This window comes from Gasterosteus aculeatus, chromosome 13, assembly GCF_964276395.1.
Source record: "Gasterosteus aculeatus chromosome 13, fGasAcu3.hap1.1, whole genome shotgun sequence".
NCBI lineage: Eukaryota > Metazoa > Chordata > Actinopteri > Perciformes > Gasterosteidae > Gasterosteus > Gasterosteus aculeatus.
Genome location: NC_135701.1, coordinates 5,917,317 through 5,934,865, shown reverse-complemented (window position 1 = coordinate 5,934,865; position 17,549 = coordinate 5,917,317). Strand labels below are relative to the sequence as shown.

At 45.3% G+C, this 17,549-nt stretch overlaps 3 protein-coding genes across 4 annotated transcripts; 2 read left to right on the top strand and 1 right to left on the bottom strand.

The window, feature by feature from the left end:
* Nucleotides 1-509: 509 nt before the first annotated feature.
* LOC120831126 (myogenesis-regulating glycosidase) lies at nucleotides 510-8,606 on the bottom strand. Of its 2 annotated transcripts, none has more exons than XM_040196289.2 (8): nucleotides 8,335-8,606; nucleotides 7,819-7,962; nucleotides 6,402-6,447; nucleotides 5,969-6,247; nucleotides 4,691-5,222; nucleotides 3,430-4,234; nucleotides 3,230-3,348; nucleotides 510-2,946 (listed from the first exon to the last, which is right to left on the bottom strand). In XM_040196289.2, exons 4-8 carry the CDS (start codon nucleotides 6,244-6,246, stop codon nucleotides 2,599-2,601), a joined length of 2,082 nt encoding a protein of 693 aa, XP_040052223.2. In that variant the 5' UTR covers nucleotide 6,247; nucleotides 6,402-6,447; nucleotides 7,819-7,962; nucleotides 8,335-8,606; the 3' UTR covers nucleotides 510-2,598. The 2 variants fall into 2 exon arrangements, with proteins under 2 accessions (XP_040052223.2, XP_077943260.1); XM_078087134.1 differs by having other exon boundaries at nucleotides 7,819-8,006; nucleotides 8,335-8,530.
* Nucleotides 8,137-12,512, top strand: izumo1 (izumo sperm-oocyte fusion 1). The gene is made up of 9 exons (XM_078087136.1): nucleotides 8,137-8,398; nucleotides 9,279-9,499; nucleotides 9,724-9,798; nucleotides 9,925-10,008; nucleotides 10,116-10,136; nucleotides 10,265-10,354; nucleotides 10,571-10,698; nucleotides 10,879-11,029; nucleotides 11,762-12,512. The coding sequence occupies exons 2-9, from the start codon at nucleotides 9,286-9,288 to the stop codon at nucleotides 11,932-11,934; spliced, it is 936 nt and encodes a 311-aa protein (XP_077943262.1). The 5' UTR covers nucleotides 8,137-8,398; nucleotides 9,279-9,285; the 3' UTR covers nucleotides 11,935-12,512.
* A 2,359-nt stretch (nucleotides 12,513-14,871) lies between these two features.
* On the top strand, nucleotides 14,872-17,463 carry dusp2 (dual specificity phosphatase 2). Its single transcript, XM_040196673.2, has 4 exons — nucleotides 14,872-15,514; nucleotides 15,753-15,874; nucleotides 15,997-16,216; nucleotides 16,626-17,463. The coding sequence occupies exons 1-4, from the start codon at nucleotides 15,127-15,129 to the stop codon at nucleotides 16,841-16,843; spliced, it is 948 nt and encodes a 315-aa protein (XP_040052607.2). The 5' UTR covers nucleotides 14,872-15,126; the 3' UTR covers nucleotides 16,844-17,463.
* Nucleotides 17,464-17,549: the final 86 nt, after the last annotated feature.

The window sequence follows — 17,549 nt, the reverse complement described above, 5'->3', positions numbered from 1 at the left end:
AGATTGGAGACCCACAAAGACGTTTCTTTGACGAGGACATTAATAAGGTGTATGTATAAGTGAATTATGAAACTAGCTACTTTAAACTGTTTCAAATGTAATTGCTCCTTATGTTTAAAATTATATGGAACAAAAGGAACCCAATACGGGGAATGAAGTAGCCCACTTGTCAGTCAATTTGGGGAAAAGGTTCTTCCTTTTCGCAAACACATATTGGAGGAAGAAAAGTTTGCAACGCATGATTGGCAAACACCAGTTCTTACTTTGTGAAACAAGTCTGATTTTATTTTGACCCGTCCTTGGTAATACTCGTTTTTTATCTCAAATCTACTGAACAGTGATCACTAGATTTTCAATGATGAAAATATGCGTGTTGTATTGTGTATTTCTGTACAGCATGTGGACTGAGATGCTTCATGTGTCCCACCGACTTTGACGTTTGTTCCAGTGTGGAGAAGAGAGGCGAGAGCTTCTTCCACAGCTGATTTCAATCAAAACACAATATGATCGACCATTGGATTGTTTAATTCTTCTGTATTTCACATGTACAGCAAAAAACAGAATCATAAAATGAAAAATTCGAAACATGAACCATCGTGAGCAAATGACTCATTACATGTTGATCATGAGGAAATAATGATCCAGCACAAGACTTTGCACTCCTTTTCATTTTATATGTATTGCCAAACCAAATGCTTGAGTACAATCAAATAAATGTTTTTTCATCTTTCTGCATAAATATTCTTTTATCCAAAACAGAATAAGGCTAGACTTTTTAAAGCGCTGGATCAAGAGGAAATCAGGCGTTCATTTGGCACACTAATAATAAAACAGTCTTTGTTGAAGCATAAACTAAAAACAAACTACATTTTACACAAAAGGAAATTATTTACAAGAGGAGGGCACATAAGTGATCAAATCTTTTTGTTTAGTTTGTTGGCAGGATCGTAAAAGACACGTGTGTAGAACAAAGAATCCTGCTGTCATTTGAAAATATCAGACTTCAGTTTAGGTGATATTCATGTGTTCAAATCTCAACAATCAAGGTATGAATGTCAAGCTTTTCAAATCGGTTTTGGGTTCTTTGTCAGTTAATAGTAAAGAGACAATGAAATAACAGCAGCAATCAATCAATCCATTAACAGTTCTCTTCTCCTTCTGGTTGAAATATTTGCCAGTTCAGTTTTTCAGTGTATTGAATGAATCCCTTTTTTATATATATGTCCAACACTTCACTGCCTCAGTAATTAATCTAGATCATCCAGATGTCTGCCACAAAAGCATAAACGCAATATTATCCCAAATTCTGCGTTTAACTGATAAGAAAAGTTGCAGTCTAGTTTGCCAGTCAAAGCCACCGTGTTTCAGATTTGAACATTTACGACTGTGGCGCCATCTGGTGGCACTATTACAAATGCAAGAAAAAAAAAGACTTCCAATTCACAAACATTTCATTTTTAAACAAAAAACATCTAAATTATTTCTAAATTATTGTTAATTCCATAACAATTTTACATAAAGTGACATTAAAGATTCAAAATAACAACGCTCCCTCTTGCTCATTTACTTATTATTTTCTAGCGAGGCGTTTAGACTACTAGTGGTGTGTATTCACTTCATGCAGGAAATCACTGGCAGATTACTTTGCAAAATCAATACTCAAGAACATAAAGATGCACTCTCTGCACTAAAGACAATAAGGCAAATAAAGTCACCAGGCAGAAATGGACGGGAGGTTATGAGGCACCTTTGAGAACACTACGTCTTTAACAAGGCAAACCAGTAGCATCGCTGCAATACATCCATGTCTTGAGTCTGTGGACCAACAAAATGAATTCACACTTCTTATTCTTTTACGTTTCCCCTGAGCTGATGGAAGTCATTGGAGAATTAGATTTGGCCCTGAAATGGCAGAATGGCACGACCAGGACCAAGAACAGGTCACAGGAATGTAGACGTTTAAATACTTGCACTCTGTTTAGCTTTACATTTACACCCAGAATCATGTTTCAGTACACAATCTAGTATCAATAGACTCATATTCTATCATACCAAGCAAAGCTTCATGAATATGAAGACAAAGTGACGAATGAGACACATGCTGTCGTCAGTGCAATGCTAATTAATGCAGGTTACCTTCAACCGTAGGTAGTTATGAGTGTTCTCCACAATACAGCAGTTGCCATGGTGAAATGAGGCGAGGCATCCCCTCAGAGGGCTTCTGTGAGTATTTATTGCCGGTTCAGCACCCAACACCGTCAGTCCATGAGAAAGACCCAAACCACTTGAGCTGTGGGCCTCGAAGGACTCTAGATGTCCATCAGGTGGAAGACGCGCTGACGATACAATCGCAGATCGGTTGAATGCTGTGGAAGGCACATGAGGATGAGGATCGGCTAAAGGATGGAGCCAAAGAAAGTGAACATGGGTTTTTGTTCTGATTCTTTGGGTGGAAGGCAATTGGCAGAACTATTTTAAAACAAATATACTTAATGGTCATTTCCCTTTGAAAAACAAGCAAACATCTCCTGGCGTGTGCGTGTGCTCACCACAATGTGCATACAGAACGTGTGTGCGTGTTAAAGGCCGTTGATGCCTTCAGTGAACCCATGTGAAATAAGCTATCTCGTCCAGGTCCACGGGGTAGTCGGTGAGGTACGTGGGGCCTTTGTCATAATGTTCCCCCTTGTAGCTCCTCCAGCGACCTGCGGGCAGGTAGATGTCCCTCTCCTGCTTCCCTGACTCCAACACCGGCGCCACCATCAGGTCGTCACCGATCAGGAACTGGGAATCGATCTTGTACGCTGCATCGTCGTTGTTGGCGATCCACCAGAGGGGCCTGATGATCGGGTCCCCGGTGTCCAGGACCTTGCCTGCCAGTTCGAGAACCTTCGGGGCCACCAGAGTCTCATGGAGCCCTGCGAACTTCAGCGCTATCTGCACCACCTGCAGGTCAACGCACAAAGGTCAGGGGTCAATTAGGTATATACACGTAGTATAAATCAACCATTATTAGTTGTCTATTTTTATACACACACACACACACGTATATTAACTAATGATCACATTCATGGACAGGAGATTACAGAACAGGGAAAAAAAGATTACAAATGTGTTCCCCGTTACACGTACAATGTCAGGTGCAGATGTAACCATGGTTCTATGCCCCAAGCAGAGTTAAAGCACTGCCTCTGGGTTCAGTTAGGATGAAACGTGTCACTTTGCTCACCTCGCTGTCATAGGCCCATGGCGGTATGGAGAACTGCATGGCGGGCATGAAAGCAGACAGCTCCAACCATCGGATGTACAGCTCTCTGTCCGGCAGAACACTTTTGCCATCTAAACCAACTGAACACACAACGCAGATGTCGGACCGTAGACTAAAACCACATCAACGTGCGTCTTTAAGGGAGCCAACATTAAACATACCTGCGGTGCGGTTGGGGTACGCGTTCCCTCCTATCATATCAGGTAACACAAACTGGTAACCCAGAATGCTAATGGTGAGAACCGTCGGGATGATGGACTTGAGGCCGAGCTCGTAGCCCCACACGGAGTCCCGGTCTATGATCCTGAAGAAGCAGGAGATATCCTGACTCTGGTAACCCACCCTCAGCTCCGCACGCTCACTGAACGGGATGGCCATCTCCGTGTAGCGGCGGGTGAAGGTGGAGGGGTCCGACAGCGGCACCAGGGTGCTAAACTGGCGCGGGAGGTAGCTTGTCTCTCCCGCGTCGAACTTGAAGGACGTCACGTTATAGCGGGTCTTCATCATACGCAGCTGGGAGGAATACCACTCGCGAGCTTCCGGGTTGGTGAAGTCCAGAACCCCCCCGATGCCGTTCCACCAGCGCACCAGAGCAGGCAGCTCGCCGCTCGGCTCCCGGACAAACAGCCCTTTCTCCACGGCGACGCCAAAATTAATGGAGTCATAGTTGATGAAAGGATGTGTCCAGAGCGACACTTGGAACCGGTCCTCTCGGAGCTTGTCGAACATGCCGCTGGCGTTGGGGAACTTCTGCGGGTCAAAGTCAAACTCCCCGTAGTCCGCGGTGTAGCGGTCGTCCAGCTCCAGGTGGGAGCAGGTGAAGCCGTACTTGGTGATGTCGGAGGCGTAGCGCAGCAGTTTCTCCTGAGTCACAGCCGTCTTGTGGATAGCCGACGTGGACCACAATGGCTTTTGAAAGACCTCAGGAGACGGCACCTTGATGGGCTTCGGGAAATACCGTCGCACCTGAACACATTCAGAACGGAGACTTGGTACAGAGGTACTCGCGACAGTTCCTTCTGGCATTTATTCCCCTTTTACCCATAAGTTTGATGATAAGGCAGCAACGACTCTCATATGTGTCCATTAAATATCAAGCTACAACCAGACAGTTAGCTTAGCATGACTGGGAATAGGGAGGTGTGGCTCTGGAGATAGTCAGTACCAGCCGATAAACAGTCCCACCACTCATTAAACCACAATCTGTTATTCTCAATTCACATCTAGGAGATAACACAACAGAGCCGCGCTAGTCGTTTCCCTTTGCTTCCAGCAGTCGTGCTAAGCTAAGCTAACCGGCCATATGACGGCCATTAGAGCGAGATCGATGTTCTCCTTTAAGTCCTGCCAAAAACCTAAATACATTCATGTTATAATAGTATGAAACATAAAAGAAGCAGACGCAAACATGTCTGTACTCACCATGTATTTGTGAATAGAGGTGACGTCCGACCCCACACACACTCTGTAGCTGAGTTCAGGGAAGGCCGGCCTGCCCTCTGGTGCTCTGAAGGGAGAGTCCTGGTATCGGGCTTGAAACCTGAGTGTACTGTTCTTCTCAGACCAGCCCAAATGAAACGGTACAGAGTCATTGATCTTGATGGCGGTCGCGTTGGAGGACAGCCAATAGCGTTCCAAGATCCCCCCGAAAGCTTTCCGATTGGAGTAGACGTCACTGGTGATGAAAGGCTGCGGCTCCTCCTCGCCGGGCATCCTGATGGGCCAGTGCTGGGTTGCCGTCTCCGCCCCTCCGTACCAATGAGAGTCGTTATAGGACATAGCGTGCTCCACCGAGCGCTTACTTTGCAGCTCCTCCCAGCGAACGCGGTAGCACATCACCGTGTCCTTTGGTCGGACCGTCTGGATGAAGAAGTTCAGCTCGCCGGAATCTGACTGAGTGCATCTCAGAATCTTCCCCTCCTTTGAGCAGGAGTCCAGATTCAGAGTGCCAGACCTGAGAGGAAGCAAAGACACGAGGGGAAGGAAATATAAAAGAGCTCGTTAAGACCCACACAAGTATTACTAGCAGTGATGATCATTGGACTGCAAGAGCGAAATCGTAACATAGAAGATACTGTATGCTTCATTCATTGGCTCTATTTCTCTACAAGGACAGTGTGTCCTGTTGATGAGAGCTCTGCTGATAAAGGGTGTGACTAGATGGGTCTTGCCTCAGGGTGGAACGCGTGTCTGTCTCGTTTGGCTTTCCATCATCCATCCACAGACCGGCAGCGTTTTAGTACGACTCGGCATGCAAAGTAATGTATTATCTTCTTTATTATAATACAAGATGTTCATACTGCTTCCATCTGCCTCGAGTGTACGGAGAGCGTCTCTGAAAAATAGTCCCCTCTATTCACACAACTTCAGTATTGATCTTAACCACCTTCCTGGTCTACAAATCTGTCACAGTTGCATACAGACTTTTTTTTTTTTTACTGTATTTTGATGGCTCTGAAATGTACATGAAATCAGCATGATAATTCTTCTCAAGTACTTAATAGTGAAGATGAAAAGATTATTTGATGATTTGATTGACGGATCATTCTGAAGCAGATATTTTTATACTTTCCAACTATAAAATGTAAAATATTCCCTGGTAAAAACGTCTTCTTAAAATGTGTTGCTTGTTTTTTAATTATTTCTTTTCTGCTGAAATCCATTTAATTTTTATTGTGGCCTGCATAACAGCGAACCCACCCGAAGGCCATGCTGAAGATGACGGCCCCCGCCTGATTATGAATAATAAAACCGTCTTTGTTGAGCTCCAGCAGCTCGGCCTTCAGCAGCTGGGCTCGGCGGAGCGACGCTGAATAGTAGCACCAGGCGACCACAGCGGCCAGCACCAACACACAGCCCAGCATGCCCGCCGCCACCAGTGGCCGGCCTTCATGAGCCAGTTTCTTCTTGACTGGAGAGTTCCCAGCTCCCCCGGCCGTCTGCTGCTCCCCGGGAGCCACGGGGACGATCTGGTACATCCTGAAGGTTTTAGAGAGTGAGGAGAGTCTGGGATGCAGATTCAAAAAGGAGGAGTGGACGGCCTTAACTTTCCCTTGCCGTCCGTGTCATTGAAAACGGAAGAAATCTTCTTCACTCTGGCAATAGCGGAGCTGAAGGAAAGCCCGATGTCTACCTGCCGATCTTCAGTCAGCCTGTCTCGGTGGCCGATGCGTCCCGACCTGCGAGACGACATTGAAATTCAGTATAAGTGACCCAACATGTAAGATGTGTTCGGAAGGAGAAAAAGGCCACCATGAGAAATCAATGTCATTCACTAATTAACCTTAATATCAGATAGGAAAAGGAATTATACAGACATTCGTAATGTTCTAAATATTCACTGTGGGACGTCCAATTCCAGTAATGTTCTCGTATAACGCCCGTCACAGAGTGGGTTTGTTGGACAATCCCCTCCGGTTATTACCGCTGGCAAAGCTAGATGTTCCTGTACTGAGTCTGTGTGCATCCTGCAGGGTAGTTCAGCAGCAAGAGCACAGAAGCTGTAATCTGGTAAATGGTAGGTGGAGCTGCTTTGCCGCCACACATATGTAGTGATGGTGACAGAACCAATGACACCATGAGACACATGCTAATGATCAGAGAAAGTACAGGCCCCGTGTCAGCGTGGTTCAGTTACATTCATTCATTCAAGTAGCGGGCCCTTGGACATGAGTAAATAACAGTTAAGTTCAGACAACGGCTCTGCAGCAAGCCTGCAGTTACCAGACAAAGCACGGGCCAATCATCCCCATCAGAACCATATTTAACCTCCCTACAGGTGTCATTACGCTCCAGCTCCACCGTCTCACTGTATTCTGATAAAGTGTTTGTGGCTGTGCAGCAGGAGAAGCAAAGCTCGCAAATGCAAATCTGGGTTTCCTTCACTGCTGCTTGACTCGCCTTCCTGTTTAAATACAGCTTTCACCACCATTTACCTCCTCGGCTCCTAAATGTCAGCACTGACTGCTTTGTTAGGAAACTATCGTGAACGGAGTAGTTTTGCAGGCCTTGCTGTACACACTGTATTTTAGTGTGCATGAATAAAAAAACTCACTCTGTCAGGGGTGATTTAGGGCCATAGCCTCATCATTTAGCAGCTTATTTAGTGCTTACTGTTCTGATCTACAGCAATTCAACTCTCTAGTCTGTTCAGTGCAAGAAGCTGCACTGTATTCACGTGAGTTCAAGACGGACACCTTGACTATTACAGTGTTACATACATTACATTACATCTGATTTAGCTGAAATGATGGTCAAGCACAGAGCTCCCAAAGTGACACCAAGCCAACTGATGGAGCATACCCTAATGTGCCAATGCCCGATCGATGACCCGCACGCACGCGTCGACACGAACAAGTGGCGCTGCGTTGGGACCGGATGGGACTACATACAGTAACCGGTTGTACCGGGTCACCACGCATAAGGCACGGGAAGGGTCCTTCAACGAAGTGAAATGCAACGTCGGCCATGTCAACGACACATACATTAATGAGAGAACGCGTCGATACTGTCGTAGGCAGCGCTGCGGTGGTACAAACAGAGTTTCTTACCTTCGTCTGTGACTCTCGGGTCAATGTGTACAGCTGGGAGCGCAGTAGTCCACTGCGCAGCTGCGGAGCGGCTTCAACTTCGATGGTGCCGCCAAACGACAGACGATTGGTCCGTTTAACTGTCGCTCGTAACCCAATGGGCCTCTGGGAAATGTAGTGTGAGCTCGGAATTTTTTTTTTTTAAGAAACTAATGTTGGCACATATTGAAAAAACAGATAAAGTATCAATTATAACTCCCTTATTTTATGTACTATTGTTTTCCATGGAAATAATTCAAATTCAAAAGTACACTTTGTGGCATTTTATATTTAACTGGCTCTTGTCATCATTCAAAACAGGGAACACGGCGATGTAATTTAACCTTACGTAAGCTGCGTATTTGGAGTAATTTACTATTTGACCTTGAAAACTTTGAGGGTGAACAAAACAGCAGTTTCTTTGTATTGCCGTTGTGTGTAACGTTAGCATAATTAGCTAACTCGACGTTAGTTATTGATAAGAGGAGTCTGACCGACCTGGACTTCGTCCCAAAGCAGCTGGCACCAGATCACCCCGCCGCTCTGAACCACACCACGGGGGGTGAGATCACACAGCACGCGGCGTTAGTGTGTAACGAGCCGACATGTTTCCAGAGCTGCCACCGGGTGACAGCAACACGCTACAAACACAGCGAATCACAGCCAACGGCCATTGCTCATTCTGATGTGTCCCAACTTAGTTCCTGTGGACATGCAGATAGTGCAGAAATCAGTGTCGTGATTTTGGTTCATTTTGTTACGTGTTTCCCAGTAGTTTATATCGGTCACGGTCATTTGAGGTGGTGGTGGCACCAACGGCTGAATTTAGCTAAGCTAACGATAAACTAGCTAATTAGCGTTAGAGCTAACAAAAAGCAGCAGTGAGAGAAGAAGAAGAAGAGGCGACCACAGCTATTTTGGCCTCATAGAGAAGGCATGTTTCAAAATGTATTTTACCTGAATTGTTCTTTTTTATATTGGGTTTAAGTTACATTGTTATAGCTCAAAAATTAATTTAGTCGAGTCTAAATCTAATCAAATCTATTTTAACAAACAATACGAGTTTGGGACAATTTTTCTGGTCCCACGTAACAGCAAACTGCATCATACAGAACCAGTATTTGGATGATGTCACCTTGTGCTTCTGGTAATTCTTTAAAAGCAGCAGGTTTTCACCTACCAGGAATTAACCTCTGTGGTGGTGAATTAAGATAAACAATTTGAGAGAAAGTGAAAACAAAAGCAAAGCGGAAGAATGAAATAACAAACCAATTACAATAAAATATAGCAAATAATTTCCAGAATTATCTGATTCATTTAAAAAGATCAAGATCAAGGTCAATATTGGTTCAGATTTTTTTTTTAATAAAATGAACAAAGCCAAATCGACAGAAAACCGCATACAATACTGTAACCAAAGTGAGCCATCCTGATGCGTGCAGGACGCCCATGGAGGCCCAGAGGCTGCTGAGGCTGGTGTCCCTGCTCTGCTGTGTCCCTGCAGCCAAGGCTTGTCTGCAGTGTGACCACAAGATCAGGATCCTGCTCGAGGACTTTGTCCTGTCTGCTCCCACCGTGGCCGACCAGATTGAAATGACAAAGATTCGCGACCATGCCTATGCGGAGTACAGGGCGACCAGCCAGAAGCGAAAGGGAGTCATTGGTGAGATCGAAACCCGGCTCAGCAGGACTCAACAGTTGACATGAAGAATTTCCCTTATTTAAAAGAAATATCCAAATATTGTCAGGCCATTAGGCTGTTCTTTATGTCGTTGCGTTTTCTGCTGTGGCGCTCATTTGGTCTGAATGAAAATATGACAGAAAACTATTCTGAACTTCAGAATAGTCAAATTAGTAAAATATTGCTGTGTGTTTCCCACCCTTCAGATCCCACCACTCTTTACAGAGCCAGGACTGAGTACCAAAGTGAGTTGGACCGCTTCTTGAAAACTGAGCACACTGGTGAGAAACAAAGTTTGCTCCCTCGTCGCATCACTGAGCATAATGAGACGCGACAATGCTGTCAGAACAAACACCACGTCCGCTAGATTTTAACACAAAACCTGCTCTTTTTCTATCTTTGCTAAGGATCTGTGACATTCGAGGCCATTCAGATCCTGGAGAAGGGCAGGAAGATCTTAGAAAAACACTTGGACACATTCATCCGCGACGGTAATTGGCAGGAATAACAGCGAGTGGTCTGCACAATATGGGGGGTCTCTTTGTGGAAATTATACAAGATGCATTGGTTACGGATCACTTGCTTCTGTCTCCCTCAGGACTGTGCCCCAACAAGTGCGGTAAGTTTATTCTGTCTGATTGGTCCCTCAATAGCTGTGTAAATCGAGGCACGATGTGTAGCTGCTATATATTCACTGCATGTTTACAGGACGTGTGTGTTTGTGTTTGTTTGTGGAATGGTTTCCAGGGCTTTTGAAACGAAGAGTAATGGATTGCTTCTCTTGCCACTACAAGATATACATCTGTCCTTCCCCTTCTGGCCAGCAGGACTGCGGTGGTATATTTATTTGTTTGTGTGCTTGTTATTGGTTAGCCGGCTAGTGGTACATGTGAACCGGGCGCATACCAGTCTTTGGATTAAAAGCTTCACCTGCAGTCACCAGTGTGCAAATGTGTCCCCAAGCCGGCCTCATGGCGTGATCCAGGTGCAGGACGAATTTAAATGATCATTCATTGATCATTGTTTTATTCTCCTCATGCCCCTTTTCTCCAGAGCTCCCAGTGCAGGCCGTGGAGGGAGGCCAGGCTGTGTTGAACTGTGGCCATCCATGGCATCACCTTCTGTTGGGAGCACCAGAGTACCATTACTCTTTGGCCCGCGGCGTGCCAGGAACTGAAAAGGTCTCCCCCTCAAACGTGTGCACAAATGGAAGCTAAAAGTTGTCGCTCTGCACTTCAAAACCACTTTGCGTTGTTCCTGATTCACACGTGTATAGATTCTGCCCCTCTTCTAGCTGCACAGCGTGACTGCCTCAAACCCACAGGCTTTCGCCTTTTAATCCCTCATGTTTGTGTATGCAGCTGAAGGAGAGTGATTTCGAAGTCTTGGTGGTGACCGACGAGTCGTCCGTGGTCTTAAATCAGCTGCACGTGGATGAACAAGGAACATATCGCTGCTCCCTGCAGAGCCAAGATGGAACCGTCTTCTACCGGGTCATTTTCCCACTCGCTGGTACAAACTCGCTGGTACAAACTCACTGGTGTAAACATGCTGGTATAAACACATACAGCTCTGACACGAGGAATGCAGTCAGTTCATTTAACTTTACATCGCATTGGGGCTGATTTAGCACTTTTTAACATTAAAGAGATCAGTCACCCGTGAAAACATTATGACATTATGACAATTAATTGGCATTAAATAAACCTTTTAAGACCATATGTGTCTGGTTTTTGTGCTGTAGTTAAAGAGCTCCTTATTTTTTTTTCCTCGGGGCCATGTGAATGTTAAAGGATATCTAAGATTACACAGCTCATTTAAAATCAATTAATGCATGTTCACAAGATGAACTAAAACTAAACTAGTTCCTGTGTGTGTTTGCGGATGTAGGGTGTGTCAATTACTTTAAGTGTTGAGGGTTGGTTTGATGTCAGTGTGGGCGTTATTTTATTTTCTGAACTGTATTGGTCCGTGTATGATCCTTATTGTTGTATACCTTTTGTTTACTTGTTTCCGGGTGTACGAACCTAATGAAATAATAAACCCAACCAGAATATACATCGAAACTACTTGTAAAGAAGTTGTTTCATCTATCAACAGGACAAAATAAATATCCCCTTTGAGGAAGCCACTGGTAAAGAGAGCATAGCCTGTGTTTGTTTATTTGTCCCTCTCCACAAATATTATTCCACAAGTCCATTGGCTCTTCTCACTTTTGTTTTCTTCCTCCTCCTTCCTTCCCAGTCGCCCTTTCGCCTGACCAGACTCACCGACCCGTCATCGTTCTGCCCTCCCTGCCTGCAGGAGACCGCTACTCGCCTTCTCAACCGACTGCCGGCCTGCTGGTGCCGGTCGTCGCCGTGGTTACGGCCCTGAGTCTGGTCGCGAGCGTTGGCCTCACAGTAGTCCTGGGGTGAGAGACGGCAAGCGTGCCTGTATGTTAGTAGGAAGGGGTGGAGGTTAAAGAGGTGACACGGAGCAGTCAGAGGGCGTGACCGAGCACACGGTGCAAGATGAAGTGGTTGTGTAGTCGGAAGAGTGTGAAGGGTGAATCATGACTGATGAGCCTCAGGAATATTTCATATGAAGCTGCAATAGATGTAGAAATACATGTACCGTTTACCATATAATTGATTTCGGGCATGAGCTTTTCAGCTCTGAAAATGTTGTAACTTTTTCCAGGAAGTCATGATTCAAGCACACACATAAATCAACAGGGGGGTGAGTGGGGGTTTCCTTCTATTATTGTTTGTGCTGAGTTGGGACTTAAAATTAGCATTGCTGTGCTTTTTATCTGCACAGAATGATGATGAGTCAGAGGAGGGCCGAGGAGAAAGAAGACGGAGGGACGAAACACACAAAACACTGTGTGATGTAGTACAGTAAATACACACTATTCACTAGTGAGAAAACGTTTCTGATCAATACATATTGTTTTTCCTCTACGGCAAACCAAGATTTACTAATAAAACCGAAAGTTTGTGGTGTAATGAAACCTGAGCTTACAACACACACGCACGCACTTCAACACGCCCACTGATAATCCCCTTGAAAGCGCTGAATTTTCCGTAACGTTAAGCCCCAGCTCGCCAGAACGCTTCAACCATCTGACCCCGGCTTGGGTCACGTTCCCTCTGAGCGGAGCGCTGGCGTTGTCACGTGGGCGTTTTTATGAGCGGAATCAGGGGTAAAGCTCTTGGATTACAGGAGGGGTTCAGAGATTAATAGCCCCAGCCATCCAATTTATCCTGGATAATCCCCGTGTGGAAAGGGGGGGTGGGGGTGGAGGGTCAAAAAGCTATTCACCCATGTGTTCACCCAGGAAGAGAGAGAGCGCAATGTCTCTTACTTTATAGCTAACTATCATCATTCTGAACACCCGACCTCCAATATCTGCTTCCATCTGCCTCGAGTGTACAGAGAGCGTCTCTGAAAAATAGTCCCCTCTATTCACACAACCTCAGTATTGATCTTAACCACCTTCCTGGTCTACAAATCTGTCACAGTTGCATCGCTGTTGCTGTATAAGTCTCATCATTATCATTAACAAAAACCTGTAATGACTCAAGCCCAGGTTAGGAAACATTGGGACACATTCGCTACAAATGAAAGCGAAAGCAAACAATTATTACATTGCTTCACAGCGTGTAGTGACACGGTAGCGGGGTATGTGTGTGGATGTTGAGGCCTGCATGGATGGAGGCAGGATGTGTGTGTGGTTCTGTTTCCTGTCGGGCTACCGAAACGGTGCCAAAGAATAAAAATAAATATCCTCTGAGTTTAAGACACCCTCACACTGTGTGTGTGTGTCTGTCTGTCTGTCTGTCTGTCTGTCTGTCTGTCTGTCTGTCTGTCTGTCAGCAGGGGGGGGGCATGGCGGTGAGGGAGGGGGGGTCACAGGGGAAGTGGGAACTTAAAGAGAGTCAGAGGTTTGAGTGGGAGTCATAAGTGGGAAGGAAAGAGTAATCTAAATGTCATCTTGATCTCCTCATGTTTTAAGATGACGACAATGACGATGTCAGATTATTCTTGATATCAACTGTCCCACACTGCACACAAAATATGTCACAGGACAATGGCCGACTCAATTACAATATCTGGACTTAAATATTACACATGTGTCGGTAAAATGATGTAAAAGACCTTAAAACTTAAAATCTTTCTATAGATAAACATTTGCTAATACATTACAAATTATATAGAAAGCACAAACTACTCATTTGTGTAACTTTATCAGAACCTTTAGAAAGAACCTGAGAAAACAGGTTTTGCGCCTTCAAGCACCAAAAAAGAACAAACATGGCATCTTTTGTGTGAAAACACCCTTCAAACCGTCTCTGATTCTTTTTTGTTTTACCAACAGCTTTGTAATGTGTCATCTTTAATATTTAACATTATCTGGTAATATTTGTTTTTTAAGCATTGCCCCTAAGCCTAAATCTGATATATGTCCTACATTTCACATTGATGAGCCCCGTGGTGATGGAGTACCCCAGCTAATGCCTTATTGACTGCTGTTTTATTAACATTTGTTGAAAACTACAGTGCCCTCAATTTATTGCAACTCATAAATAGGGATTTGCTGACAAACCTTATCCTTTGACTGTCATTAAAATAATATATAATATTTTAGAGCTATTTCTAATACTTTCCACCTCGCCCGTGTACAAAATGAAATCTAATCCATAACTGGCACAGGCCTTGATCCTTGTGAAATAATGAAAACGATACTGTATTAATGTGTAATTTGTCTCGTTGTCCTCAATGTCTTACTGTCCAATGTTATGCACCAACCGCCATATTGTCAAATTCCAAACAGACTTTGGCAATAAACGTTCCTGATCTGTGCAGAAGATACAGCCCATTCACAGCACAACTGTTTCCTTTAAGATAGAGATGATGTCAGGAAAGATAAAGAGGCTTGTGATTCCACAGTAGAGCACCAACGAAACAGGGCGATGTTTAATTTTCCCCAAAGTGAAAAGCAAGCGCATTGAGAGGAACGTGTGTGTGTGTGTGTGTGTGTGTGTGTGTGTGTGTGTGTGTGTGTGTGTGTGTGTGTGTGTGTGTGTGTGTGTGTGTTTGAGAGATCTTCACGAGGCAGGAAAACAGAAGCCGCAATGCAGCACTGTCTTACAGCAGCCGTAATCTAAATAACCACAACCTGCTGCCGTTTCATTGTCGACAGTCGGGTTTTAACTGTCAGCATAACGTCACCCGAGCACATAAACACAGGATAACCCCAAACGACCACGTGTGCCGGTAGGAAAATCAGACTCCCCGTCAATGTCCATATGAGGAGTGACGGCGGGGCCATATATGGTGTTTTCCGCCCGTGACGCAGTTTGTCGTGTGGAAAAAGCTGAGGCGGGTCGTCGGTGACCCCGCCCCCAAGTAGCTGTTATCAATGAAGTGAAACTCAACCTAAAGCAGATTCTAACCGACCTGATGTCAACAAGTAGACTATACTACTCCAAACGTAGCCTACTGTAAAATAAAAGAGAAGAAAAACACTTAACCTTAACGGACTGTTTGTTATTATTTTATATTTTTAACCGTTACGAGTAATAGTTTAATACTTTTTATTTTTTTTAATATTTTTTTCCGCCATGACCTCAAGCAGCGAGCCTTTGGAAATAGCTGGCAATGAGCTGGTCCACATACTCAGGACCCCCCGGGACCGGTACTGCTCCGCCGGGTCCGTGGTGCTCGACTGCAGACCTTTCCTCGATTTTGCTTTCGCGCACATTTGCGAGTCGCGAAACGTCAACTGGAATTCGATGATGCGTCGCAGGTCCAAGAGCTCGGCGGTGGCTCTCGAGTGGCTCATCCCGGACAAGGCGCTGCTGGGCCGGCTGCGGCGCGGGGACTTCTCCCCGGTGGTGGTGGTGGATGAGAGCAGCCGCTCCGTGGCCGAGCTGAGGCCGGAGAGCGTGGGCCAAATGCTGCTCACCGCCCTGCGCAACGAAGTCCAGACGCAGATCTGCTTCCTTCAAGGTAATGACAACTTTCCTTTTACTCTAAAAAATATATATTCTGTCGGAAAGAAATAAGAGAAAAAAAAATGCACTAATGTGTTGACTAATTGAGCATTCTGATATATTAAATATATGGTATTTGTGAGTGTTAAAACGAACTAGTAATCTAAAAAAACGATATATCTGTATATACATTTTTTAAGAAGTACTTTGGTGAAAGCTTGGGGCTCAGCTGATACTATGTGACCTCCATCCAGGTGGATTTGATGGATTTGCCGAGGCCTATCCAGAGCTCTGTTACAGCTCAGCCAGCGATCGCCTCCCTGCAGTGGAACCAGAACCGGCAGTGACGGGTCGGACGACACCAGCATACGATCAGGTAAGCGCATACCAAACGGCCATACAAAAAAGATGTACATATACATACATATAAATAAGAGAGAAAGAATTTTAAAAAGGCCGAACTGCATTGTGATTATTCTTGTTTTGTGTCAATTGCAGGGGGGCCCCGTGGAGCTGCTGCCATTCCTGTTTTTGGGCAGCGCCGTCCATTCCTCCCGCAGAGAGACCCTGGCTGCAGCGGGCATCACCGCCGTGCTCAACGTCTCCTCCACGTGCCAGAACTTCTACGAGGGGGACTTTGAGTACCTGCGGCTCACGGTGGAGGACAGCCTAGCCGCTGACATCAGAGCCTGCTTCTCCACGGCTATCGCCTTCATCGGTGAGTGTCTCTCCCTAAACACCCGGCAGTGTTTACCAGAGCCAGTGTACTCTACAAACACACAGCCAATTCCCCCAAAGTCTTTTGGCACTCTCGGTGAAATGTGAGATATTCAAAACATTTCCCTGAGCAGCTTGTAAACTGTAATCTATTCTTTAGCCAGGATTTATGGTCCAACGGTGTAGTCTCTTGATTCCCAAACAATTACATTAAGCTGTACAAGATTAGAAATGAAATAAACATTTTGTTTTTAGTTTGCTCCTCAACCTGTACCTGTACCTCGCAGTCATTCAGTGTAAACGTTCCGGGGAAATAAAAAATAAAAAAAAAACACTGTCAGTGACGTCACAGGACCTGGTGTCAAACGCAGCGTCCTGATCCGTCCTCCTCTTTCCGTCTCCGCCCGCAGACTCCGTGAAGCAGAGCGGTGGTCGCGTGCTGGTGCATTGCCAGGCAGGTATCTCCCGCTCCGCCACCATCTGCCTGGCCTACCTCATGCACACGCAGCGCGTCAAGCTGGACGAGGCCTTCGACTTTGTGAAGCGCCGGCGGCAGGTCATCTCCCCCAACCTGGGCTTCATGGGGCAGCTGCTGCAGTTCGAGACCGACGTCCTCTGCCGGGGGTGAAAGGCGCGGACTCCTTCGCCTGCGTCCTGGAGATGCCGTGCTGGACTCGGCGCACTGAAGGACACGTGTAGAAATGTTTTATTTGTAATGTTTAGGGGAAAAACTAATTGTGTTGCCGGCATCACACGGCTGGCGGATGTGGCAGAGACTGACAAACGGTTGTGCGGTACACAATTGTGTGTGAGGCAGTGAGTTGGAGCAACTATGAGCTCTTTCAAACTGACATTTTATATACCAAGGAGAGGGAAAGGGGGCTATGCGTGTGTGTGTATGTGTCTGTTTATGTCTGTGTGCTACTTTGTTTGACTTAAGTGCCTAATCTTTAGCAATTCACATATCCGAAACCACTGTGACCAATGACACGTCTTTTCACGAGACAACACCGTGTCAGTTTCCTGAGGCAATACTGGACGAGTCTTAGTGCTCCAACTGCTGTCCTATCGCACTCAAACAGGATGGTTTTTATTCTGTAAATAGATTTGTTTTTAATTTATTAATTCCACATTGGCCATGACATGGGAGGCATTATTGCTATCTCTTACTGCACTTTACGGTTCGGCCGATTTCCTGCTGTTTTTTCTTTTTTTTCACCAAGGAAAATTAAAACATGTGAGTTTACTGACTAATGTGATTTTTTTTTTAATACACTTGTGACACACATCTCGCGTGTTCATTACAGCCAATGCACAGTTCACATTACAAACAG